The sequence below is a fragment of the Bos grunniens genome, chromosome 28, assembly GCF_055505025.1.
Source record: "Bos grunniens cultivar Pamir isolate PY7600 chromosome 28, Bosgru_T2T1.0, whole genome shotgun sequence".
Taxonomy (NCBI): Eukaryota; Metazoa; Chordata; class Mammalia; order Artiodactyla; family Bovidae; genus Bos; species Bos grunniens.
The window spans coordinates 20,643,022-20,670,006 of NC_141192.1; the positions used below are offsets into that span (position 1 = coordinate 20,643,022).

At 39.9% G+C, this 26,985-nt stretch overlaps 1 protein-coding gene across 3 annotated transcripts; it reads right to left on the reverse strand.

Moving 5' to 3' along the window:
- Positions 1–1,850: 1,850 nt before the first annotated feature.
- SUPV3L1 (Suv3 like RNA helicase) lies at positions 1,851–26,954 on the reverse strand. 3 transcript variants are annotated; one of them, XR_015157092.1, is made up of 15 exons: positions 26,646–26,954; positions 23,819–23,896; positions 23,308–23,415; positions 22,100–22,214; positions 20,755–20,923; positions 18,404–18,515; positions 15,958–16,035; positions 14,613–14,704; positions 13,413–13,593; positions 12,767–12,860; positions 9,928–10,147; positions 6,746–6,826; positions 6,120–6,220; positions 2,986–3,134; positions 1,851–2,343 (listed from the first exon to the last, which is right to left on the reverse strand). XR_015157092.1 is itself a non-coding variant. In XM_086382627.1 (15 exons), exons 1-15 carry the CDS (start codon positions 26,917–26,919, stop codon positions 1,908–1,910), a joined length of 2,364 nt encoding a protein of 787 aa, XP_086238753.1. In that variant the 5' UTR covers positions 26,920–26,954; the 3' UTR covers positions 1,851–1,907. The 3 variants fall into 3 exon arrangements, 2 of the variants coding, with proteins under 2 accessions (XP_086238753.1, XP_086238754.1); XM_086382627.1 differs by having other exon boundaries at positions 6,120–6,296; XM_086382628.1 differs by lacking the exon at positions 26,646–26,954 and adding an exon at positions 26,069–26,215 and having other exon boundaries at positions 6,120–6,296.
- Between the last annotated feature and the right edge of the window lie 31 nt (positions 26,955–26,985).

A 26,985-nucleotide genomic window follows, 5' to 3' on the forward strand; every position in this document is an offset into this window, starting at 1 on the left:
TTTCCCCCCACAGACAGGACAGGTAAAAAGTAAACTATCACTAGTATTTATAAATACACTTTAGCTCAATGTTCGAGCAGCTAACAGCACCCCCTCTCCCCACCCCTTTTATCTGAGGCTTCACTAACATTTAAACTTGCCTGAGTTTGCAAGTGTCTTGCCTAAAGTGTCTTCTCTGACTTACCAATTCGGACTTCCAAACTGGAGAGAGTGGGAGAATTAATAACACGCTAAGTGACGTACATGGGCATGCGTGTGCAGTCCTGTCTGACTCTTTGTGACCCCATGGACTGTAGCCCGCCAGGCTCCTCCGTCTATGGGATTCTCCAAGCAAGAATACTGCAGTGGGTTGCCATGACCTCCTTCATGGGACCTTGCCGACCCAAGGATCGAACCCACGTCTCTTATGTCTCCTGCATTGGCAGGCAGGTTCTCTACCACTAGTAACACCTGGGAAGCCCAAGTGATGTATATCCTCACTTAAATATGAAACCAAATCCATTATCCAATTCAGTTCACAGGTATCTTTTGACACCACTTAGGCAAGAAAGGGCTATGTCTGCTACGATGTAAGTCACAGTGGAAAGCAATTTCCATAAGTTAAAGTTGCTCAAACACAAAATATTAAAAGAAACATGCCCTTCCAGGCATTTCACTACTGATTATACACAAGTAAGGGAGAAAGATAGTCAGTGCCACCTGTTCAGCTTTTACTTCTATAAAGGCAAAGGTTAGAAGAATAAAGATTGCTATCTCAATTAAATACCATCTGAACTCTGAACTATTGAAGAAAAAGTCAGAGAGAGATGACTAACTGCAAACTTGGCTATTCCTTGACCCAAATGGAACCAAATCACTTTAATCCCCAGGCTGTAATCAGCCTCAACTTAGCAGTTGCTCAAGAAATAAGTTCTTCCAATGACCTAAGAGCTCAATTCACAGCCCAGAATGAACTCAAACCCTCAGGTTCCTTTATAAAACACTTCCTATATACCAGGACTTTAATGTCATGAGATGCCATTCAACCTCCCAAACAACTCTAAGTAGGCATTACTAGCCATCTTTTTTGAATGTAAGGACCAAGCCATAGAGAGGGCAAGGTCACTGAGCTGGTAGTGATGACAGAAGCTAAACCACAGTCTGTCCAACCCCAAAGCCTGTGTCTTTAAGCTCCTATTAGCTGTGTCTCCAACCAAAGCTTAAAACACTACTGGACAAGTGAAGGCCACTATGCATCAGACTGGCCTTTGGACATGAGAAGACCCCTCATTCCACGTGATATAGCCCACCAACTACTCCCATTCGCTTTCCTTATTCTATGACTTTCTAGCATTTATCTCTGAAATCACATCTATTAATTTCACATTCATTTGTGCTTCTACTCTATTCTAGGCACCATACATATAGCTGTGAACTATACAGACAACAATATTTGCCCTCATAGAGCTGACGTTGTTTATTTGTTAACTTATTCTTATCTGTCACCATACCAAATATAATCTCCATGAGGGCATGGATATAATGTTTCATTTATTACATATTTACAGCACAGAGAAGAGCCTCTGGTATGTGGGTACAACAGACAGCAATGTTTGCCGAAGAATTCCACCTGTGACATCCTCGCAAAGGTGTAGGGAAACTGGTCAAAACAATTCACCATGCTGATTTTATCCCCATGCAGAGTTCCTCAGAATGCATTGTCTTAGTGCTATACTACAAATGGCCATTAAATAAAGCTTTGAATAAACCTCTAAGACATGAAACAAATAGTTTAGTTATCTTTAAGAGTTCATTTTTCTTGGCCAAAAAACGCAATAAAAGATAGCCACAATACCACAGCAGGCAGTAAATGCATGTAAAGATAAAAGGAGCTTAAAATATTTTTATTTGTAAAAATAGAAATAAAACTAATCTGAATCAGGTTCTTTCTTCTTTCTTCTTGTCCCTTTTAAGGAAGTCCCAGTTTCTAGTCTTCCTTTGCCCTGTTCGGTTTTTTGTGTCATCCACTCTCTTTCCAGCTGTTTCAGCATGTCTGCAGTGAGGAGTCCTTGCTGCACCAACCTGGAAGCAAGGGATTTCTCTTCTGCATCAGGGCCGAGGGGCTCAGCAGCTTTACTCCCCAAAGCTTTGGTGCCCCGATTCCTTCTGCTTTGGCTCTTTGCTACAGCTGACAGACGGGACTGGCTCTCTGCTGACAAGTTCTGCAAATTCAGCAGTTTGTGTGTCTCTGAAATTTTAATCAGTTTGGTGATGTTGTGTACACCATCTTGGATAATGCCATCTAGTTCTTTCTGGAGCTCTCGAACCAGGCTGGCATCTGGAAACATATCTAAAAACCGGTAGCTGGAAAGAAAAAAAACACATTACATGATAGGAAGAGTTCTTAGGGCAGTTGCTGGACTACTGTCAATGAAGTGACTAAATCTTGATACTGATTCATTCCAAATATTCTGTTCTTGCAAACTGTGTCCAGTGCCTTTACTCAACCTTTATTTCTGCCCCCAGCTCATGTAAGGAATATGTTGTTATGAGAGTTGCTCACCACTCCTATCTTAAGTGATTCTGATCTGCTTCCCTAGTGGGACATGCCCCTCCTTTGGGAATGACTGATCTACAGCAGTCCCTCTTAAATCATGATACAGACATGAATCACCTTGAAATTTTATTAAAATGTAGAGTTTTATTAAAGCTGGAGTAGGCCCAATATTCTCTATTTTTAACAAGTTTCCAATCAATACCAATGCTTTTGGTCCAGGGACTACTATTTACATAGGATTTAGTAGAGTTTCTCACCTACTTAACTAGAATCATAAGAACTCTTAAGTCATTTTTGGAATGGGTATAAACCAGGCTCAGCTGCCTAAATGGACAATAAAACACCTTGCAAGTATGTGCCTAATTTGAAAGTGTAAAAGACCATCATAAAAACTTTTGATTTGTCCTATTACTTGGAAAAATGAGGCGCATAATGGAAAAATTTGGTACCTTAGCCATAGGTAAAGATCCAAGACATCGTGGACAGCTTCAAGATCCATGAGGTCTTTAATATTCTTAGGTGGAAGTAATGGCCATTTAATATATCGGCGTAACCATGAGAAGGTTAGGGGCTCATTCCTGCTATACTGTCTGGCAAACTGAGACAGAAGAAAGGAATTTGGCAAAAGAATCAGAATTCACTTTAGTCTGTGACCCTCCCCCCCAAAAAAAACAAAGACAGCATAATAAAATGTTAACTGTGGCTGTTATCTCAATAGGCAGGCTGGTTTCTCTCCTTCTTTACACTTTTCTATATTTTAAAGAACATTTCATGCTCTTTAAAGTTTGTGTTTTGTTTTTGTCATTGAAAGGAATGATTTCCTTCTTTTTCCAAAACCAGGGCAATAAAACGCCTATGAACTAACTTTCCAGGGACTGCCTGTTAACATTTACGAACATTTTATGTTCTAAGTTCCAAGTTACAGGCAGACAGTACCCAGAGACTTCTGTCCCTTCATGTAATAGTCCTATAGCCTTAAATAGGAGCTTGTATTTTGTCAATATCATCCCTTATTATATTAAAAAGTCTTTGAGGGATTTCCCTGGCGGTCCAGAGGTTCAGACTCCATGGTTCCACTCCAAGGGTGTTGGTTTCGATCCCTGGTTGGGGAACTAAGTTTCCCTATGCCACATGGCATGGCCAAAAAAAGAAAAAGAAACTCTTTAAGCTGACTTGGTACAAGGTTGGCCATGAGTCAATCAAACTAGTAAAGAGATTCTGCCTCTTCACTAGTCGTACGGTTATAGAGTTCTGGCCAAGTCACCACTGTGATTCAACTTCTTCAATACCATATCACCACACCTTCTTGAACCCCAAGACATTCAAATCATGCTGCCTCCCAAACAACGCTAGATGCTATTATGCATCACAATATCTATAGGAGATAATAAAATTATGCAAAAACTAGCAAGCATAAGTTTACAATCTTTAGCCTCAAGGATAAGGTGATTTTTGAAAGGTTCATTTCTTAATTAGGGAAAATTATCTCTAAATATTTAACCTAAGCAAGATCAAAACTTTAGAAATGCAGGGTAGTTTTCGAATAACTGTGATTAAATGTTACAATTTTATTTGTTTCAGTCTGGTTCATTCTGCTGTTTAATACATGCCAGGTAAGAATGGCCATGAAGAATGGAAATGTGACCACGTTAACCTGCTAATAAGCTGCTGCTGCTGCTGCTAAGTCGCTTCAGTCGTGTCCGACTCTGTGCGACCCCACAGACAGCAGCCTACTAGGCTCCCCCGTCCCTGGGATTCTCCAGGCAAGAATACTGGAGTGGGTTGCCATTTCCTTCTCCAATGCATGAAAGTGAAAAGTGAAAGTGAAGTCGCTCAGTCGTGCCCGACTCTTAGCAACCCCATGGACTGGAGCCCACCAGGCTCCTCCGTCCATGGGATTTTCCAGGCAAGAGTACTGGAGTGGGGTGCCAACATGCCAAAACACAGTTCTCTTACAAAAGCAGTGGTTTACCATTTAGGCCACAAACAACTAGCGGAAGCCCAGTATGTGAGTATGGAGCTGCTGAGAGACAGAGAGGGAGAGAGACCCATCCAAGAGCCAGCCCTAAAGGAGCTCCAGGGAACAGTTCCTAAACTACTTCCTAAGGGGCATCAGAGACCATTAGCGGAATTGAGCTCTTTTATTCAGTAATAATGGAGATAAGGAAAATCTCCAGATTTCACATTTTAACCTGTAAACACAACACATAAGCAACTATTGGCGTCTAGACTCCTTACTCCTTAGTAACATGCTGCTATTTTATTAGAGAGCAGTTTGAAGGATGGTTTAAATGGGGTCAGGCCCATGGGCTCCAGTTCCATCCAGGTCAGTTCTTTGTTATGTTTTTAATATTTGGCAGCACTGCACAGCATGTGAGATCAGTTCCCCAACCAGGGATCAAATCCACAGCCCTTGTACTGGCAGCACAGAGTCTTAACCACCGGACCACCAAGGAAGTCCTCGGGTCTTTTAAGTTTAAGCCTTTGTTCCATAAACTTCAATCTTATGCTGGTTAGCTCTCTCACAAACACCAGCTCTAAGAAACATATTTCTTAGGTAAATACCTGGACATGGAACACCTCTAAGACATATTCAAGGAAAAAGACAAGCTGCAGACTACTTCATTATGGCATTTATGGGAGAACACACCCACCCAACAAAAACTAGAATTTCTACTCCTATGGGTATGTAGGCAAATGTAACAGAAAAGGTCTGCAAGAATAGCTGATATCAGCTATTACAGCAAAGCTGATAACAGCACTTATGTCAGGGTGGCAGCCCAATTTAACCTTCTCTAATGTTTTAATTTTGTGCAAAAAAGTACTTGTGTATTATTTATAAAATTTTAAAATAATTTAAAACATAAACTTAGATTTGATCCAAACAAAGCTAATAAGCAGAATGTTAACAGCTATAAAAAAAGATGGCAGTGAAATGACATCAATGAATCAGGAAAAGATTTAAAGAGACGACCTCTGGGCGTAGTGGGGCAGGGAGAGCGTGCAGAGCCAACAGGGGGAGCAATGGCCCAGAGACAGCAGAGAACACGGCGAGACTGGAAGTTTAGCTTCTGCTGCCTTTGCCCACCCCTTGTTTGGGTGACTCTTGGGATCAGAAGTCAGAGATGTGTCTCTCTACCCAAATGAGTTAAAAGAAAAGGGGCTGGAACCTTGGCACCAAATTCACACAAAGAGCCATCCCTGACGGTTAACAGAACTGATACTGCTGCCGCCACTGACTCCTAAGCCCCGTCCCTTCCAGAATACATGCCCCAACACCAACAAGGAAAAAGTGTATCTACCATCAGGCAGACTCCTTTCGCTCAAAATATTATGTTTAATTATTTTTATTTTAGCTTCTGCAAAAAGGCTACCACATAAAACCAAACACAAAGCAAGAATTCTCTCCCCCACCCAAAACTATCTGAAAGAACAAGAGAGTCATGTTTTATTTAAGTTCTTACACAGTGTTTCATATTAAAGGGTACACTGTCTTATTTCTTTATTCTGATTAACAAAATATTGTTTGGGGAAAATGCATCAACCCGAAACAACTCAAAATATCAAAAAGATAAAGGCTTACCTGCAACAATGAAGAACAGACGAAAGGCTGCTTCTTGTTGATAGGGGCTGTGCAGAAAACATACCTCACTCGGAGACTTAACGGAATATGCTGGATCAACTCTGCAGAAAATTTAAAATCATCCATATTGCAGACAAAATACTGCCCATCAACTTGTGAAAAGTCTACAAAAATATCCTGGGAGGGAAAAATACATTAATTACTGGACTACCTAGCTGGGCATGAATAAAGTACTCAAGTCTGTAAGAGACAATCACTTTAATACGTTAACAGACGTCTAGAAAGGCTTGCTTAATTCACTGCCTCCTCAAGCTAACAGACGTCCTTATCAGCCTTCTCAACCTGAAATACTCAGAAAATTCCTCAGGATAAAAGCCCTAAAACTTCTGAGAGAAAGTTTCCACTTTCAAGATAAACTTCATGAATAGCAACTTCACAGAAACAGACTATCCAGTCATGTTCACAAGGTTAACCAGTAATTGTCTGACACACCAACTTTTAAATGTTTTTATTTTTCCCAACAAACGACTGAACTCATGCCCCTGCATTGGGAGCACAGAGTCTTAACCATCAGGGAAATCACATACTGACTTTTTTAGAAAAGAGATTTAGGAGTTTCTACTTACAATGAGATTAGAAAGCGTTGTGTCAGGGAGATGGTAGGCAAACATTTCAATCTGTTCAGCAGTTGGATGAAGACCAGCTGCCTTGAGTAAAAGAAAAAACAACCATAAGCTTATTTTTTTTAAGCGTAAGTTTTCTTAAGTTATTTCAAGATGAAGTCCTATATTTGGGATAGGCCCTTGCCAAATGAGTTAAGGGACAAGAATTTGAGTAAAACAGAGACAAGCATCATATTTTGCCATTTATTACCAACTACCAAGTACATCCACTACGGAATTAATTTTCTGCTTATATTTTACTTATATTCCTAAACTCTCTGGTGATCTGACAGCACACACAAGTACACATAGCGCTTTCCAGGGTCTCAATTCTCTCCATTGAACAAAACAAAAAAGGAAAACCCAATCACTTTAACCAGGGCAAAAAAACTGACATACATATACAGAAGAGAAAATGTCTAAACTGGAGGCCAGTTATCTCTTTACCTGAATATTCATAATGTCAAGAATTGCCCACAGTTAGAGCCATACATCCTGGAATGTGAAGTCAGGTAGGTCTTAGAAAGCATCACTACAAACAAAGCTAGTGGAGGTGATGGAATTCCAGTTGAGCTATTTCAAATCCTGAAGGATGATGCTGTGAAAATGCTGCACTCAATATGCCAGCAAATTTGGAAAACTCAGCAGTGGCCACAGGACTGGAAAAGGTCAGTTTTCATTCCAATCCCAAAGAAAGGCACAGACAAAGAATGCTCAAACTACCACACAATTGCACTCATCTCACACGCTAGTAAAGTAATGCTGAAAATTCTCCAAGCCAGGCTTCAGCAATATGTGAACTGTGAACTTCCAGATGTTCAAGCTGGTTTTAGAAAAGGCAGAGGAACCAGAGATCAAATTGCCAACATCTGCTGGATCATTGAAAAAGCAAGAGAGTTCCAGAAAGACATCTATTTCTGCTTTATTGACTATGCCAAGCCTTTGACTGTGTGGATCACAACGAACTGTGGAAAATTCTGAAAGAGATGGGAATACCAGACCACCTGACCTGCCTCTTGAGAAATCTGTGTGCAGGCCAGGAAGCAACAGTTAGAACTGGACATGGAACAACAGACTGGTTCCAAACAGGAAAAGGAGTATGTCAAGGCTGTATATTGTCACCCTGCTTATTTAACTTATATGCAGAGTACATCATGAGAAATGCTGGGCTGGAGGAAGCACAAGCTGGAATCAAGATTGCTGGGAGAAATATCGATAACCTCAGATATGCAGATGACACCACACTTATGGCAGAAAGTGAAGAGGAACTCAAAAGCCTCTTGATGAAAGTGAAAGAGGAGAGTGAAAAAGTTGGCTTAAAGCTCAACATGCAGAAAATGAAGATCATGGCATCCAGTCCCATCACTTCATGGGAAATAGATGGGGCAACAGTGGAAACAGTGTCAGACTTTATTTTTTTGGGCTCCAAAATCACTGCAAATAGTGATTGCAGCCATGAAATTAGAAGACGCTTACTCCTTGGAAGGAAAGTTATGACCAACCTAGATAGCATGTGCAAAAGCAGAGACATTACTTTGCCAACAAAGGTCCCTCTAGTCAAGGCTATGGTTTTTCCAGTAGTCATGTATGGATGTGAGAGTTGGACTATAAAGAAAGCTGAGCGCCAAACAATTGGTGCTTTTGAACTGTGGTGTTGGAGAAGAGTCTTGAGAGTCCCTTGGACTGCAAGGAGATCCAACCAGTCCATCCTAAAGGAGATCAGTCCTGAATATTCATTGGAAGGAATGATGCTGAAGCTGAAACTCCAATACTTTGGCCAACTGATGCAAAGAGCTGACTCATTGGAAAAGACTCTGATGCTGGGAGAGATTGGGGGCAGGAGGAAAAGGGGATGACAGAGGATGAGATGGCTGGATGGCATCACTGCCTCGATGGACGTGAGTCTGAGTGAACTCTGGGTGTTGGTGATGGACAGGGAGGCCTGGCGTGCTGCAATTCATGGGGTCACAAAGAGTCGGACACGACTGAGTGACTGAACTGAACTGAACTGAAGCATTAGAAAGAAAAAAAGAAAGAGAATGGGAAAAACAAAGAGGAAAAGAAGAGAGAGATGAATCATGGGAGGGAGGAAGAGAATAAACACAAGAAAGGAGGTACCCAGGAGGGAGATGGGGAGGTCCATTATCAGCTGCACTCTTTTTTTTTAAACATTTAAAAAAATATATTTATTTGGCCACATCAGGTCTTAATGGTAGCACATGGGATGTAGTTCCCTGACCTGGGATAGAATCTGGGCCCACTGCATTGAGTCTTAGCCATCAAACCACCAGGGAAGTCCCACAGTTATACTCTTAACAAAAGCTACAGAAATGATTCCAGCCACAGCTTTCCTCCAGGAACTTTCCCTCATGTTATCTCATTCATATACCCTTTTACCTGAGATCCCTAAGAGTAAGATAAGCCCTATTAAGTGAATTTTCCAGGCAAACTTTAAATTGTAATAGTTTGTTAAAAATACATACATGTCTGCCTCATTAACTGCACTAACCAAAATTTAACCTTGTCCTTAATGGTTCAAAGCTGTATAGCTTAATGCTGTTTTTACCCAACATGCAAAGGTTTCTTCTACTGTCAAGTTTCTGGCAATTTTCAGTCTGCTGACAAAGCTATGTGCCCACCTGAAGCAACCAGGCCCCAATCCCCACCTGTTAAATTACAGGAAGAATTAACATAAAATCAGGTTTACTAAACTCGTTACATTATTGCTACGTTTATAAAATCTGGATCTTTCACTTGCATACCATTCTCTAACCAAGGGCTCTCTATTAGGCCTCTCAAAAGCAATAAAGCAGGGTTTTCTTTCATTTTAAATGTTTTTCTTTATTTCGTTGCACCGGGTCTTAGTTAGCACATGCGGGATCTCTTAGTTGTGGCATGTGGGATCTAGTTCCCTGACCAGGGATCGAACCCAGGCCCCCTGCACCAGGAGCATGGAGTCTTGGCCACTGGACCATCAGGGAAGTTCCGAAGCAGGGCTTTCTTGACATGATTTTCACGGCACAAAATTTTCTTTGGCTTATTTGTTTCCAGGTATCCGAGGTGAAAGTCTGGAAAGGGAGTGAAGGAAGGAAGGACTGTCCTTCACAGAGAAGAGGTAATTAATTACTATGTTAATTAAACCTTACCTTTATAGGATCCACAGGCCTATTCAAAATTTCCTTTAATAAACTGAGGTCTTCTCGATTCATTGTTGTAACCTCTCCTTCTTTAAATTTTGAACTGAACCTACCAGCTCTGCCAGCAATCTGCAAGGCTTGAGAGGTGGTGATTGGTTCTATTTCTTTCTCTCCCTTTTCATTGATACTTGGCTTCATAAGGGAGTAAAAAATAATTCTTCTTATGCTCCTGAAATAGAAATAAAGATGATCTCATGAGCTGCTGTCTGAAAAGTCGTCCATCATTTGGTTCATTGTACAAAGGCTCACTCTAATTCTAGTTAGGCCTACTTGCAATATTGCCCACGGTTTACAAAGTAAGGTAAAGGGGTTTGTCAGTAATTATTTTTCTTTCCCTTAAATAGCATTTTTTACTAAAAATCATCAAATTATTCATTTAAGTGGGTGAAAAGTATAATACATAAATTCTACTTCAGTAAGGCTCTAGAAAATAACTCTTTTTACAAATAAACCATACAAGGTCTTCTTAGGCTACTTTTAAATGCTGCTGCTGCTGCTAAGTCGCTTCAGTCGTGTCCGACTCTGTGCGACCCCATAGACGGCAGCCCACCAGGCTCCACTGTCCCTGGGATTCTCCAGGCAAGAACACTCGAGTGGGTTGCCATTTCCTTCTCCAATGCATGAAAGTGAAAAGTGAAAGTGAAGTCACTCAGTTGTGTCCGACTCTTAGCGACCCCCATGGACTGTAGCCCACCAGGCTCCTCCGTCCATGGGATTTTCCAGGCAAGAGTACTGGAGTGGGGTGCCATTGCCTTCTCTGACTTTTAAATGCTAGCTTCTATTAATGGCTTTGAATAGCTCATCCATAAAGGTATAGCTGTTTTCATTTCCCACAGAGAAATATTTATGTTTAATATTGTTAACCCCTGAAGATAATGGCTAGCCCCACATGCCGACTGAGACACTGAAAATAAAGTGAGGTAACATAATAGGTATTAAGATATTAAGAAGAGGTGGCAAGAATACACAGAAGAACTGTACAAAAAAGATCTTCACAACCCAGATAATCATGATGGTGTGATCATCAACCTAGAGCCAGACATCCTGGAATGCGAAGTCAAGTGGGCCTTAGAAAGCATGACTATGAACAAAACTAGTGGAGGTGACAGAATTCCAGTTGAGCTATTTCAAATCCTAAAAGATGATGCTGTGAAAGTGCTGCACTCAATATGCCAGCAAATTTGGAAAACTCAGCAGTGGCCACAGGACTGGAAAAGGTCAGTTTTCATTCCAATCCCAAAGAAAGGCACAGCCAAAGAATGCTCAAACTACCACACAATTGCACTCATCTCACACACTAGTAAAGTAATGCTGAAAATTCTCCAAGCCAGCCTTCAACAGTACATGAACTGTGAACTTCCAGATGTTCAAGCTGGATTTAGAAAAGGCAGAGGAACCAGAGATCAAATTGCCGACATCCACTGGATCATTGAAAAAGCAAGAGAGTTCCAAAAACACATCTACTTCTGCTTTATTGACTATGCCAAAGCCTTTGACTGTGTGGATCACAACAAACTGTGGAAAATTCTGAAAGAGATGGGAATACCAGACCACCTGACCTGCCTCCTGAAAAATGTGTATGCAGGTCAAGAAGTTAGAACTGCAGTTAGAACTGGACATGGAACACAGACTGGTTCCAAACAGGAAAAGGAGTATGTCAAGGCTGTATATTGTCACCCTGCTTATATAACTTATATGCAGTGTACACCATGAGAAATGCCGGGCTGGAGGAAGTACAAGCTGGAATCAAGACTGCTGGGAGAAATATCAATAACCTCAGATATGCAGATGACACCACACTTATGGAAGAAAGTGAAGAAGAAATAAAGAGCCTCTTGATCAAAGTGAAAGAGGAGAGTGAAAAAGTTGGCTTAAAACTGAACATTCAGAAAACTAAGATCATGGCATCTGGTCCCATCACTTCATGGCAAATAGATGGGGAAACAGTGGAAACAGTGACAGACTTTATTTTGGGGGGCTCCAAAATCACTGCAGATGGTGACTGCGGCCATGAAATTAAAAGACACTTTACTCTTTGGAAGAAAAGTTATGACCAAACTAGACAGCATATTAAAAGCAGAGACATTACTTTGCCAATAAAGGTCCATCTAGTCAAAGCAATGGATTTTCCAGTAGTCATGCATGGATGTGAGAGTTGGACTATTAGGAAAGCTGAGCACCAAAGAATTGATGCTTTTGAACTGTGGTGTTGGAGAAGACTCTTGGGAGTCCCTTGGACTGCAAGGAGATCTAACCAGCCCATCCTAAAGGAAATCAGTCCTGAATATTCATTGGAAGGACTGATGCTGAAGCTGCAACTTCAATACTTTGGCCACCTGATGCCAAGAACCGACTCATTGGAAAAGGCCCTGATGTTGTGAAAGACTGAGGGCAGGAGGAGAAGGGGATGACAGAGGTTGAGATGGTTGGATGGCATCACCGACTCAATGGACATGAGTTTGAGTAAACTCTGGGAGTTGGTGACGGATAGGGAGGCCTAGCGTGCCGCAGTCCATGGGGTCACAGAGTTGGACACGACTGAGCAACTGAACTGAATTGAACTGAACATAATAGGTTAGCAGTGGTAGGGAGCAGCACTTAAAAGTCCAAGTGTTATGTGATATTTTAATTTTATTCCTTTAGGTGTGAGCAAGATAAATCTAGGATCTATACTACAATACCCATTCACCTAAGCCAAAGAGTTTGGTCATTCTAATGCCATTGAGAAGTGTTTAAATTGCTATCTAACCCACTGAATATCCACGATTATTAAAAACAAATTACTTACAAATTAAGTCCCATGCCAATTGCATCTGTAGCAACCAGGATTTTGCATGGATCATCAGGATCATTAAACTTTTTTGCTTGAGCAAGTTTGGTCCCTAAAATAAGAACAGTTTGTTAAATTAATGTTCTCTGTCTTTTACTACATCACACTAAGTAGTATCTTGTAGTGTCTTGGAAACCCTCACCTCCAACTGTCCATTTTATGGATAAAACTCTCACTGTTTCAAACTTAAATATTATTCTCAAATAGTCACTTATCCTTTTATTTCTATTCCTCTAAATAACCTCACAAAGAGCAACACAGTCCCCTACCACACTAGCTATATCATTTCTGAGGACACTTTTAACAGATTTCTGGTAATATTTTAAGAATATTACCAGGATCATATTTTAGTGACATTTCTGTAAGAAAATCATCAGCTCAACATTTAAAATACAGTCTACTAATAACAACAATTAACAAGAGCTATAGATAATCAAAATACTTCTATCATCATAAAGATGACTAGAGAAGTATGTGCTTTATATCACAAATTATACACCAAGCAACTTAATTCAGTAGCTCACTGTGTTATCGATACATATCTCAAAATACATGGCAAAAACAAGAGACTTCATATCCTATCATGAGGAAAGTCAATAATTACCAGGAGGGAGACTGCCATATATAACAGCTGATTCCAATCCCCGAATTTCAATCTGTCGACTCACAGAATAAATATCATTCTTGCTAAAACAGACAATGCAGTCCCCGGGCCGAAGGTTGTCTAAGGATTCTAGTGCGTGATCCAGCACAGAAATGGGGGTAAGCCTTTTATAGGTTCGAACCTATAATAAAGGACACAATACTGTAAAATAGCATACCTAACGGAACTTCTTATGACTAAGCATTGTGAAAAACTCACAAAGCAGTCAAGTAGCTAAAAACTGCTAAAGTTAGACAAGTTCCAACATTTTCAAGAGAAAACACAGAAAAACATTTATTTTGGTATTATAAGTGTTACCATCAGTTCTCATTGGTATTTCTAAATTAGTAAAGTGTTACAGAGAATTTCATAAATTTTCAAAGCACTTTCATATATATTTGATTTGTACAGGAATTTGCTAAGTTCAGAAGGGTTATTAACTGTTACTTCCAGTTTATGAAAAAGCAAAATAGAGTCTAATAAGTGATCAAGCCAAAAAAAAGAAAAGATCAGGTCTGATGAGGATTTTTCCAGCTGTAGCCTTTTATGATTTGCCTAAAAACACAAAGTGAGTTAACAGCAAAACCAAGACTGAAACCCAGAATTTCTTCCACTATACTCCACTATCTCTCCTTGAAAACTGAGTACAAAACTAAAGTAATGGACCAGTTTTTAAATATTTCATTTTATTATAGAAGTCTGGTAAAGAAAGCAAAAAGTAGGAGTAAGCAGAAATGAGTTGCTTCCTATTCTAGGAATGTGAAAAAAGGATACAAACCATCTCTAGCAATTAGATATCTATCAGAGTACCCAGTATCTGACATTTGAGACTTTGAAAATTACAAACTTTTGCTGAGCCTCCAATTTCTAACATTCCAGATTTACTTAATTCTAAAGAGATCTGTTCAAATTCCAAAAGGTTCTGTCAAGAAAAGGTAAGGAATCTGCTTGGACTTTTGAAGACTTAGGGTGTGAGAACCACTCGGTCAGAACTTTAGATCATGAGGTTCAACCAACTATGCATGATCTAGTCAACTACAGGGCAATGAAGCTGATCTTTCAAGTTCTCACTTTGCCATCGTCTGGGGCCTATGAAGCCACTGCCTGGGTACTCTGGGTACTTGCTATGCCACCTTGAGAACAAGGCATATAATTGAGTACCTCCACATCCTCCCCAGTTGTGTACATAAGCTCGGTAACCATGTCAATTGCAGCAGATTCTCCACACAAATGGATTTCTTCAGCACAGAGTCCTGTTAAGTGCAAAATTGGGATTTTTTTTTAAATTTTAAAGATACAAAAGTAAATATGTAATACTTCACATACCCAAAATACTTTGCTTACCTACTGCTTTACAACTTTAAGAAGGGTTATCATAAATGCGATCTCTGTGATTCAACCCTGAAAACAAAAATCTTCTAGTGGGCAAAATTATCACCATTTTTACAAATCTTAGGGTTTTTAAGCTGCTGGGGCCAAGGTTTTGAGTCTACTAGATGGTGAAGCCAGTCTGAACTAGAATCTGGCATTTTGATGGTTAGCACTGAACATTAGTCCTATACTTTTCTTTTCAAATCAGGCTCCATGGAATCACTGAGGTGACTTGGGGGTGGGGGGTAGGGGCTGGTGGGTAGAAGAAACTCCAAGATCCTTACCACTTAGCATATACACTTTCATCCATTTTATATTACAGGTTTTCGTGTACACTCTTGGTTTAAAGAAAGAGGTCACCTATTTGTTTGTAAATTTGAAAACACCTGCCCTACAGCATGCTGATCAAAAATTCACTCCAAAGATCAAGCAGGAGAAATGTTCATTCATGTCCGTGGACTTTAAGAAGTCCACTTCCAGGAGCCTATCTTAAAGAAATAATAAATAAAAAGTTATGGCTACAGAGATTTTTTTATTGCATCACTAATAATAGGGAAAAATGTTCAACTCTTTAGGACAAATTACAACTGGTCTCCCACATCCACAGGTTTGACATTGCAGATTCAACCAGTGGTGGATCCCTGGTTGAATTCATGGACGCAGAACCCATCCACCTGGAAGGGATCTGAGCATCTGCAGAGGTCCAGGGACCAATATTCCACAGATACTGAAGGAAGACTATAGCACAGCTCTTCAATGGATAATATACAACATTCATATGTGGTATGAAAAAAAAGTCTATGAAAAAGCACTGAAAAAAAAAGCAAGATACAAAATTTATATATTCACAAAACACCATAAAAATGAGAAAAAAAGATTGTCAGGAAACACCAAAAGGTTACTAGTGGTTGCGTAAATATGATAATATTTGAACACTTTTATTAAATGATTATGTTTTATAATATAAAAAATATAATTAAAATATTTAGAAAATTAAAACTCACACCTAGCTGACTTTTTTGTTTCATTTGTGTCAAGACAGGATCTAGCTGGCTCTATTTGGCAATGCCCAGCACATAAATGCCTCCCAGTGCAGATGTCACAAAGCACAGATTTTACAGTATTAACCACCAACCTAGCAGCGCCCTGGTCCACGCCCATCCTCTGGCTGGATCTTTAATCATCTGAATTTCATCAATCACGGCCACTTCATCTTAAAATAGAAAGTTATCGTGAGCAAGACAATCTACTTCAATAGTATTACAAACAAATCACAATATCAAAATTCAAGCTTTCAACACCACCATAATCATCATCATTACTTACTATGTGCTTCTTTGCTGGCAGGCTTGTTCTAAGCGCTTTAAAACTGCAACTCATTTAATCCTCACAATACACCCACTAAGTGTCATCATTACTTACATTTCCTTTTTTTAAAAATCTCATACTTGTATTTTTAATTAAAAAAAGAAAATTGGGGGGCGGGGGGTGGGCAACTTCCCTGGTGGTCCGGTGGCTAAAAGTCTGAGCTCCCAGAGCAGGGGCCTCAAGTTCAATCCTTGGTCAGGAAACTGGATCCCACATGCTGCACCTAAGAGTTCACCTGCCACACTGAAGCTCAAAGACCCCATGTGCCACAATTAAGACCCAATGCAGCCAAATAAATGATTAAATTTTGGCAGCACCATCCGGCGTGCAGGATCTTAGTTCCTTGAACAAGGATTGAACCCATACCCTCAGCAGTGAAAGTGCGGTGTCCTAAAACACTGGACTGCCAGGGGCTTCCCCTACATTTACATTTTAAAGAAGAATAAACTGAGACCCAGAGAAGTTAAATCACTCCAAAGATCAACCAGGAGAAACGTTCATTCATGTCCGTGGACTTCAAGAAGTCCACTTCCAGGAGCCCATCTTAAAGAAATAATAAAAAGTGATGGCTAAAAAGATTTTTTATTGCATCACTAATAAAAGGGAAAAATGACCAAAGTGTAATATTTTGAAACATAAAATTCAAACCCAGACCGTCTCTATTCCACTGTCTCCCAAACTGAGCATGTTCAATTGTCCTATTTTTTGCAATCTCAGAAGAAACCTGGAGAATCTGCCCAATAAGAATATATCCATACAGCAGTGAAAGCAGCTCCCAGGACCAAGGAATAGATAACCCTGCTGTAAATGAAGCACCTTAGGAACCCAGATGGGTGTTAGGAGAAGCGGAGTGGAAAGTGTAATTCCCTGAGCTATAGCTCTGCTCATTCTTTGGGGTTTTAAAGTTCATTACTATGATAAAAAAAAAAAAAAAAAAGCCTCATTTTATTTTCTAATGCCAAAATGCTTCCAACCATATTATATTTTTCTTTCTAAGTCACATAAATTATATTTTAGTTCTCTTCCCAAAATACCAAAGATTTGAGAGGAACATGTTTTAAAGAAAAATTTAATATGCCCACAATGACACTGAGGAAACAAAAGAAAGCTAATTTTATACTGAAAAACCATTAGATTAAAAATTACTTAGCATATCTGAGTGTATACAAATAAGATTAGAAAAGAGGGGGGCAGAAGAGGGAATTTTGATTTATAAGTGCTATTTTAATATTTATAATGTATTACTTTTAGAATATATTGATTTTTAAAAACTATCCATTTACTCAGAAAGTTAAGATTATTAAAATGAAAAAAGCAAGCTACTAAACAGTACATAATGTATAATCCCCATTTTAATATACACACCCCCAATGCACATGTAAGCATACGCATATGAACATAACCTAGAAAAACATACCACAGAATTAATACTTATTGATTCTGGATGGATGGAATTAGGAGATTAATATTTTTTTCTTCTCTTTGCATTTATTTTTACATTTTCTACAATGAAGGAACGATTGTCTATATAGTAAGGAAAAAGTTAATTTTCACTTTAAATGTTTTTAAAACTACCGTACTTATACAGAAGTTCATTGTGGTACTATATATAATAGTGAAAAACTTTAAAACAACCTAAATACTATTTAGTAGAAGAATAAGGAATAAATACATTTAGTCATAATATGGAATATGTAACATTTTAAATGAATATATGCGATATATATATATATTTATGATACATATACATGTAAATAAGACTAGATCTAAATACATGTGTAGAAAAAAAAGCAAGTTGTGGAGCAATAATACAATATGATTGTCGTGTAAACATTTTAAAACACAAACTATAGTATTAATAGGTAATATATAATAGTGACGCCAAAAAAGACAGGAAAGGTATATACCAAATATTTGACAGCAACTGGATCACAGAGGGGAGAGGAATTGAACTGTGGAGTGACACAAAGGAAAATTCATGTGTTAATATTTCAGTTCTTTTAAGAGAAAAAGGGAAAGAAAATTCAAGAGCAAACATGATGGAAAGTTTGGCATTTTTAAGTAGTAGCAGCAAATACTGGGTATTTGCTGTTACTAGTCTTTGCCTCAATTACAAATTTTTTTCACAATAAAAAACACATTCCACATGTTCATCTGTATTTTAAAATTAAAAAAAGACTGAACCATAAAGTTCTAAAATAGTAGATACATACAAGGAGTTGTAACGCTGCACATCTCGACAGTACAGGCAACATGGGCAGCCTGTTTACCATCTGGGTCTACTGAGACACGCTCTTCACCTGTTACCAAGTCACACGGCACCCCCTAGGATGACAAAAAGAAAACTGGAATTATCTCCACCTTGAAAACTACAGCAAAAAGAAGATTTGGATGTTTAATAGAGTATTCCTTCTATTAAATATAGAGTATTTAATAGAGTAGGTCAGCAAGGTCCTCCAGAGAAGGGAATGGCTCCCCACTCCAGTAGTCTTGCCTGGAGAATTCCAAGGATGGAGGAGCCTGGCAGGCTACATACAGTCCACGGGGTCGCAAAGGGTTGGACTCGACTGAGTGATTAATGCTTGCACTTGTTTTTCTTTTCACTTCCTTCCATTACATCAAATTTATTTGTCTAATACTTGAAACAAATATTCCCAATCCTCTAAAAAAATTTTTAGTAAAAAATAAAAGCCACTTTCATATAACCTATGTACACTTGGAACATCTCAAATCAGCTAAATTCTCAGGTAACAAAAGCAATTGAAGCACTTTTATTTTTTAAACTTTGTACTGAATTTTCTTGGTGGCACACTCGATGGGAGTCTGCCTGCCAATGCAGGGGACAAAGGTTCGATTCCTGGTCCAAGAAGATTCCACATGCCATGGAGCAACTGAGCCAGTGATCTAGGGCCCCTGAGCCCCAACTACTGAGTCTGAGCGCTGCAACTAAAGAAGCCCACATGCCTAGAGCTCATGCTCTGCAACAAGAGCCTTCCGAACCAAGGCAATGGTGCAACTAACTAAATAAACTCTGTATTATGTCAATAGTTCCTGTACTATTTTAGCTTATTAAAATGAAATTGTTTCTATGTTCAAGAAAAACATTATGAGTAAAATTTAAGAATATAAAGACTTGCTAATATATTTCTTTGAGAAAGACTCATATCAGTGCTATGGTACATATGTGAGTAGCCAACTACCCCAATCCACTCAGAACCGAGGGATAACTCAGGACAAAGACCATTTGGTAATAAATCTGGGAAAGTCCAGGCAAACTGGAACAGCTGGTCTCCCTAATGGCCTGAAACTAACAAGGAAACACCAGACATCCAAACTGAGGGACAGCTTACAACACGACTGACCTGTAATCTTTCCAGCTGTACCAGTTACGAAACACAAAGACTGAGGAACTGTCCCAGATTAATGGGGAAACTGGAGACATGACAATACATACAGCAGAAGTCCCTGAAGGGAATGCTGGAGGTGGCGGGGGCACAGCGGGGAGGGGAAGCGGAGTAGTGGTGGTGTTACTGAACAACTGGCAAAATTTGAGTATGGACAGTGGATTAAATAATGGCATTCTATCAATATTAAATGTCCTGCTTCACATGAATATCCTGAAGGTTTGTAAAAGAAAGTCTTTGTTTTGCAGAAATACTTCTAAGTATTTATAAACAAGAAGGTATTATGTATGCAAATTATACAAATTATCCAGAACATGATGCAAACTATCTACAAAACTGGTTAATCTCACATTATAAAGTCATAATAAAACAATGAACCAAAATGTGGCCCCTTTTCTGAAATGATGCCTCAGACCACAGACCATTCAGTCCTTTTCAGGTTGGAAAGCTGGCTTCAGTCTTTGTCATTAGTTCTAGCAATTACATCAAAGGTTTAATCGTAAAAAAAAAAGGTAAATTGAATACAACATAGTGGGTAACTCTGAGGGGGTAAAGGAGGGGTTCAGAGAGAGTTTCATCTGTATCAATAATATTTTATTTCCTGCTTTTTTTTTTTTCTGGTTATGCCACACAGCTTGTGGGATCTTAGTTCTAACCAGGGGTTGAACCCAGGCCCACGGCAGTGAAAGCATGGAGTCCTAACCACAGGACCACCAGGAAATTCCCCAATATTTTATTTCTTAAAAAAGTTAAAAAAATAAGTAAGTATGGCAAAATGTTAGACTCTGATGGGAGCTGGGTAGTGGACCCAAGTTATTTGAATGTTACTCCTTCATTTCTCTGTATATGTGAAATACTCTAATATTGTATTTCACTCATTCTAATACACATATTTTTTCACATTTTAGTATCTCTAAAACCAGGATATCTCTTAACAATGGGTGGCATGTCAGAATTCAGTTGGCAGCATCAGCTTCTTTCTCAGTTTTGCATAAAATAATAGTACATCTTACACTTGATGGCCTTAAGTTAAAGGCAATGAAATATGGCACTTTTTGTTGATAGTAAATTACTACTACACACACCCTCTCCCTTCACCCACTACACTCTACATTCCCCCAAATTAGCAAGAAAAAGAGAATATTTGGTAATATACTAACAGCAGCATTACTCTTTTCGAAGATCTCATGTGCCAGTAGTTTTAAAGGGCCACAATACACTCCAGATTTTGCTGACAAGTATTTCTGGATTGCATGATAAGTCTTTCCACTGTTTGTGGGACCTGAATGGAATATTATCTTCCGATGTATGGCTCTAGCTTCTGGGTACCTAAAACATGAGTAGAGAAACTGCTTAATTCCATTAACCTCCAAATCCTGGCAAAGGTATTAACTGAAAAAACTTCCAATGAAACATCCTCTTAACATTCACAAAATAGCAGCATCTTTGAAAAACTAAATTAAATGGTGAGTTTCATGTCCACACCAAAATGACTGCTTTCCAAGAATGGCATTTACTAACTAGAGGACAGAAAAACCCAAATGCAAATTAATTTCTTGGATATTCTTGCCATTGTACAAATTCCTTTTCCCCAAGAGTTACTTAAAATAAATTTAAACTGCTATCAGCTCCAGAGATATGTTCACATTATTTTCACATTCTCTACATATGCCCTAGAAGTAAATATTCCCAGGCTTCTGAATTTTAGCATACACAATAAAATGACTGAATCTGCTGCTTCTGGCCATGATGAATGGTACTGGACTTGACCTATCATGATAAACAACTACAAAACTGGACAAAATAGATATAGCAGCTCCCTGGGGATATGGACAAGAGGCAGTGCAGGACTATAAGCTCCAAAAGAAAGAAACACTTGAGATGAGCCCTACTGGACCCCAAGAGGCACAGGGAGGTGGAACCCAAGCAAGTTAAAATAGTCCCACTGAGCTGAGCAGTAGAGATCAAGATTAAAGCTGCTGAAGCAGCTGGAATCTGAAGGCCTGAGTGTGGAAGAGAAGAAAGGTGCAATAGAGAGGGAGCCTTGTAAGTCTGTGTGGGGGTTCCTTGGGTCCTTGGCCAATGGCTGGGCTGAACACACGCAGGGCTTAGTAGTGGACAGCTTGCTAAGAGTTTAAGTAGAAAGTCTCAAAGAAATGGCAAAGTGCTAGGAGATGTTAGAGTTCCAGGCACGGTGGTGGTGGAGGGAACTGATTAACAGCATATTCAGTTGAGACACCAGAAAGGTCCCACTTGAATTCTAAGGACAACCAAAAGACCTACTCTAGATCTGCCCTAATAAAACCTTAAACCAAGCTTGATTAGGATTTAGGAGGAGATACCAGCTAACTGCCTACCAAAACTCATCGTGTATTTTTCTAGAAAAAACAAAACAATCTAGACTATTTGATTTATCATCTAGTATACAATAAAAAAATATATAGTGTTCACTAATCTCCCAAGATCAGAAACTGAAAATTTCAAATCCACAATAAAGAAACTAACCAGTTAGGTGGTATTCTTAGGTCACTGATTTTTCGTAGATCATCCTTACATTCCAACACAGGAAATATTTGTTTTGCATGTCTCAAGAAAAATGGAAATAAGTCATCCACGTGAGCTGGAAAATAAAACACTGCATTAATCTGTGCAAGCTAAATGTTATTCACAACTGAACTTAATGAAAGCTTTATTCTTAGTGAGCTAAGTTAAGGGGACATTGTCAGGAAAAAAGGTAAACCCTAGAACAAGGAATGCTATCCTTTCCTGAGATCCTGCTTTGCCTTATGTTTTCTTCCTTATTTCACTTGTATTTTCTAGGAAAGCAGAAAACTTTGGCTGTCAACAACCATGTTCCACTTGTTCAATGCACCAGCGCTGATGATCAGCACTGATGAAAGTTAAAGTGAAAACAAAGAACCTTGGGGTAACTCCCTGAGAGTCCAGTGCTTAGGGCCCAGTGCTCACACTGTCAGTGCCCTGGGATCTATTCCTGGTTGGGAAGGTAGGATCATGGACAGCAAAAAACAAAACAAAACAAAAAACCTGGGAATATACATTAGCAAGAAGGCTCCACGGTTACTGAAGCAAAATACAGGACCCAGATGCAAGTAGTTTTTAAACTACAGATACCACTGAGAAACAAAATGTGAAAGTGAACTGACTTCTCAGCCAGGAGTCACCACACCTTATGGCTTTGAGGCGGGGGCTGAGTTCCATTCTGCTCTGTGTCCCGGTTCTACCTCAGTGCCTGGCCCAGGGCAATGTTCTAACAGTCAAATACAGAAAAACATAACCAAAGTCAAACCGCCCTTAGGAATAAAATAATGATATTTCTACATTTTTTGCTTTTACAGCAAGAGGTCTGTCAAAGTTTGAGGGAGAAAGAAGTCAGTGGCAAAAACTGATGGAATCTGTATTGTATTAATTCTACCCTGTGTGAGAGTTCATTTCACCGAGGCCTATACTAGTGAAGAGCAGATGGTGACAGATCGAGGTCCCAGTCCTCCTCCAGTCTAAGACACATAGGTGACTTAGTAACCAACCCAGGCCTGCTATAAAGCAAAAAGACCTAGAAGGCCTCCTATGAAAGCACCGAATTATTTACAGAGGATGCTAACAGGGCTTATTCTAAAGCAAATAAGCTAATGAGAAAAAAACAAAAGAAATAGCAAGTATGTTCAGAGGATTTTAAAAAGTCTCTAAACACTTGCCTGCACTGAAGCAAATATCATTCAAAATAATGTGAATGTCCACATCCAGAGAATGAGACTGCATGATATAGTTTCGAAAGCTTATGAATGCTTGGTGGAAGAGACGAGCTGTGGGAAACACAAAATCAAAACAGGTAGGACTTAGTTTTCATTTTATTTTTCATTTCATTTTCATTTTCTCATTTTAAAAAGTACATACACACATCACACATAACTCGTCGAAGTGTCTTTTTCCTTTCTTGTAGTACAGCTGGTTTGTTATGATCTGGGCTAAAACTGAAATTCTAGTACAACACGAAGGAAAGCTGAACACACAGCTGCTTTGCCATGTGTCTGGCTCACCAACTGCATACTGACGATCTCCTGCCCAGACAGAGGCAAAAGTCAGGGACGTTCTCCATATTATAACTATGAACTTATGTTCAGGCCACACAAGGTCCCACACAATAATGAAAAAGCTGTAATCTAAGCAGCAATAAGGTATCTCTAATGGAAATGGTATTAGCCTTACCATCGAGTCCGTAATCAGCACTCAGTTTCTGAATTTCTTTCCTCTTGTAAAACTTGTCTAAGACCTTCTTTACTTCATCTGGAAGAAAGATAACAAAATTGAACATACGTTTAACATTTGTCTTCTAGATAGAGAAATACCCCCAAAGTAAAAGAAATTTGGAAGTCCTAACACTCAAGGCAGTGGTCTACTGAGTGTTGCAAGAACTTGAAGGTGGGTTAGTTGATCACAAACTTTTTATGGTTTAATAGTGTCAAGAAAAAGTATAAAGTCCAACAATGCAATCAACATTCCCGTTATACTGCAGAAGTCTAAGCAAGGTGCCATAGGACTGGCATCACCCTATCCTCCACTGGGCCACTGTTAGATACACATGTTCTGTTTGGTTTACTCACAACCATTCTGCACATCTAATAGTGAGCAGCGAAAGGCTATCTTTTAGCTGAAAGATAACCAATACTGCAAGGGGCAGATCCTCATGCTTTTATGTGAATGACTAAAGGAGCCACGGATAACCTTTAGCTTGAAGATGATTTGAGGGAGAACAAATTAGTGGCATAACTAAAGTCAGTGGGAAGTGAGGGAAACAGATTTCGGTGGAATTTATACAAGAACTTCCTAATAATTAGAATAAGAAAAGGGGTTGCCTGACAAAAGTACCAGCTGTACTCAAGGAAGGCTTAGATGACTGTATTTCAAGGGTGACAGCAGAGAAATTACTATGCTGCAAAGGAGATTGAATTAGATGCCTGCTGAAATGCCACTATCAATCACTGATTTTACAGGTGAAAATACTTTAAATTAATCAAGCTTAGATTGCATTAACAACTTAAAAAAAGAGAGAGGTTTAGAACATTTATTTATACAGTAACCTAAAAATACTTATTTTGTTAAATCCTCACATCAACCTATGTTATATAGTTGGGGTAGACTATCTGGCCTCCTAGGGAAACAGTTTTCCCAGCTTCCACACATCAGATTCTACTGTAGGGTAATTCCATTTTTTAAATAGCAAATGTTTAGTACAAGTGATACTAATTTACACTTATTCATCCCTTCACACTTTTCAAAGTGCTTTGCCAAACATGTTATAATGATTTTCACAATCCAGAGATACAGGCAGAGAAAATATTATTTATATTTTAGCATTTGGGAAATGGACAAAAGGTAAGTAAACTGTAAATTGTTCCAGTCAGTTAAGTGATGTATGACTATCACAAATGTGCAACATTTTCTGCTTGTAGTCAGTCTACCCTTACTTGCCTAAGTGTATTATGATCAACCAGAAAAAAAATGATATATACATTTACCTATATATGTGTATATATATATCGGAGAAGGCAATGGCACCCCACTCCAGTACACTTGCCTGGAAAACCCCATGGACGGAGGAGCCTGGTAGGCTGCAGTCAGTGGGGTCGCTAAGAGTCGGACCCGACTGAGCGACTTCACTTTCACTTTTCACTGTCATGCATTGGAGAAGGAAATGGCAATCCACTCCGGTGTTCTTGCCTGGAGAATCCCAGGGACAGCGGAGCCTGGTGGGCTGCCGTCTATGGGGTCACACAGAGTTGGACACGACTGAAGTGACGTAGCAGCAGCAGCAGTGTATATATATGATATATACATATACTTATATATGTGTGTTACAATCAACCAGAAAAATGTGTATATTTTATACATATATATTATTATATGTAACTTTCATATATATATATATATACACACACACACACATACATAGGCACCTACTTGTGTGACTAGAAGAGTGCTTGGAAAGTAGCACATAGTAGGTATTCAATAAGATTTGTCGAGGATAAAAACTGTACTTCATAAGGGTTTTTAGGAAGATTAAATGGGCCACATGTTTAAAACAGTACCTGTCTCTAACACTCAGTGTTAGCCAATGTTATTTTTTAGAAAAAGAAGGAACCACAGAGATATTCTAGGCAGTGGGAGTAGCATTATGTAAAAAGCCCTGGAGCACAAGTGCCCATTTCATCAATCTGGCTGAAAGGAGGAGAGTGGTGTGCAACAAAGCTTCTCCAAGAGCTACCCAGGCCAGATCAGGCAGGGAGTGAGGACCCTTTCAAACTGGGGACAATGGAAAAGCATTAAGCAATTTTTTGCAGGGGAGCCACAGGATTAGATCTTGCCATTTGCTGATGCTAAGCGAGAGCTTTCTCTCTGGAGCCCTGGATGATCAGGGTACCTTCCACCTTTGGTAAGCTCACCCTTATTGTGTTCTACCTTGTAGCATAGTTGGTCATCCATCGGTCCTTCCTCCCACAAGGCTGTAAGTTTCTGGAGCGGAAGAGATCTGGATCTGAGTCTGGTTCCTCTTTGCAACCACCATACAGCCTAACAGTGTCTGGTTTGCGTAGGTACCCAGTCAATGACAAAAAGTCCTGAAAGAAGTCTTCCTCTGGCTTTTCACCACCCCACTCCCTTGTCCCTTCTGGGAGCAATAGTAATAAGCAGCGGGGCGGGGGTGGGGGGTGGGGGGTGGGGAGACTATACTAGAAAGTCAGTCGTGCACCCAACGGCTCAAAAAAGATGAATCGTCCCGTCACAAGGGGACTTAGATCATTCCCAGGGGAACAGTGAAAGGGAGAATGCCAGTTCAAGGGCAGCACATCAAAGGATCAATCAGACACAATCCCAAGCCTTGAGGGGCTCAAAACCAGCAAGGGAGGCAGGCACTGAGGCACAATGACAAAGTTCGAAGGGACCTGGGTCTCCAGGGGATGGAAAAGCAGCTTCCTCGGAGAAGCGTCTCAGCCCTGCACCAGCCACCCTCGCCGCCCTCTCCAGCTCCTGCACTCACTCTTGTCCAGAGGGCGGGTTAGCTCAGCCCCGACGTCGCCATCTGCGCTAGGACCCTGAGGTTTCACAGTCAGCGGCACGAACAAGGACGTGTTTGGAGCTTTGGAGCCTCCGGAGGCAGAGGAAGAGGCGCAGGCAATAGCAGGAACGCGTCCCAGAGCCCCAGGAAAGGGCCCGGTGTGGGCGCGAAGGGCAGAGCAGACGGCTGCCCGGTGGCCAGCCTGGCGCCCCGCGGGGAGCCGAGCCCACAACAGGGCACACCGCGGTAAGGACATCGAGACTGCAGGCTCCAAAGGAGGCGGGCTGGAGCAGCCTGGGGACGCGGCGGCGGACAGTGACGC

Bases quoted from the DNA above. Each gene is read 5' to 3' on its own strand.
- SUPV3L1 (XM_086382627.1), bottom strand. From the start codon at position 26,919: ATGTCCTTACCGCGGTGTGCCCTGTTGTGGGCTCGGCTCCCCGCGGGG. The intron at 23,416-23,818 runs GTAAGGCTAATA...TGTTTCCCACAG, and splicing joins TGCTGATTACGGACTCGATG to CTCGTCTCTTCCACCAAGCA. The intron at 3,135-6,119 runs GTAAGCCTTTAT...CTTCTGTCTCAG, and splicing joins TCTGTTCTTCATTGTTGCAG to TTTGCCAGACAGTATAGCAG.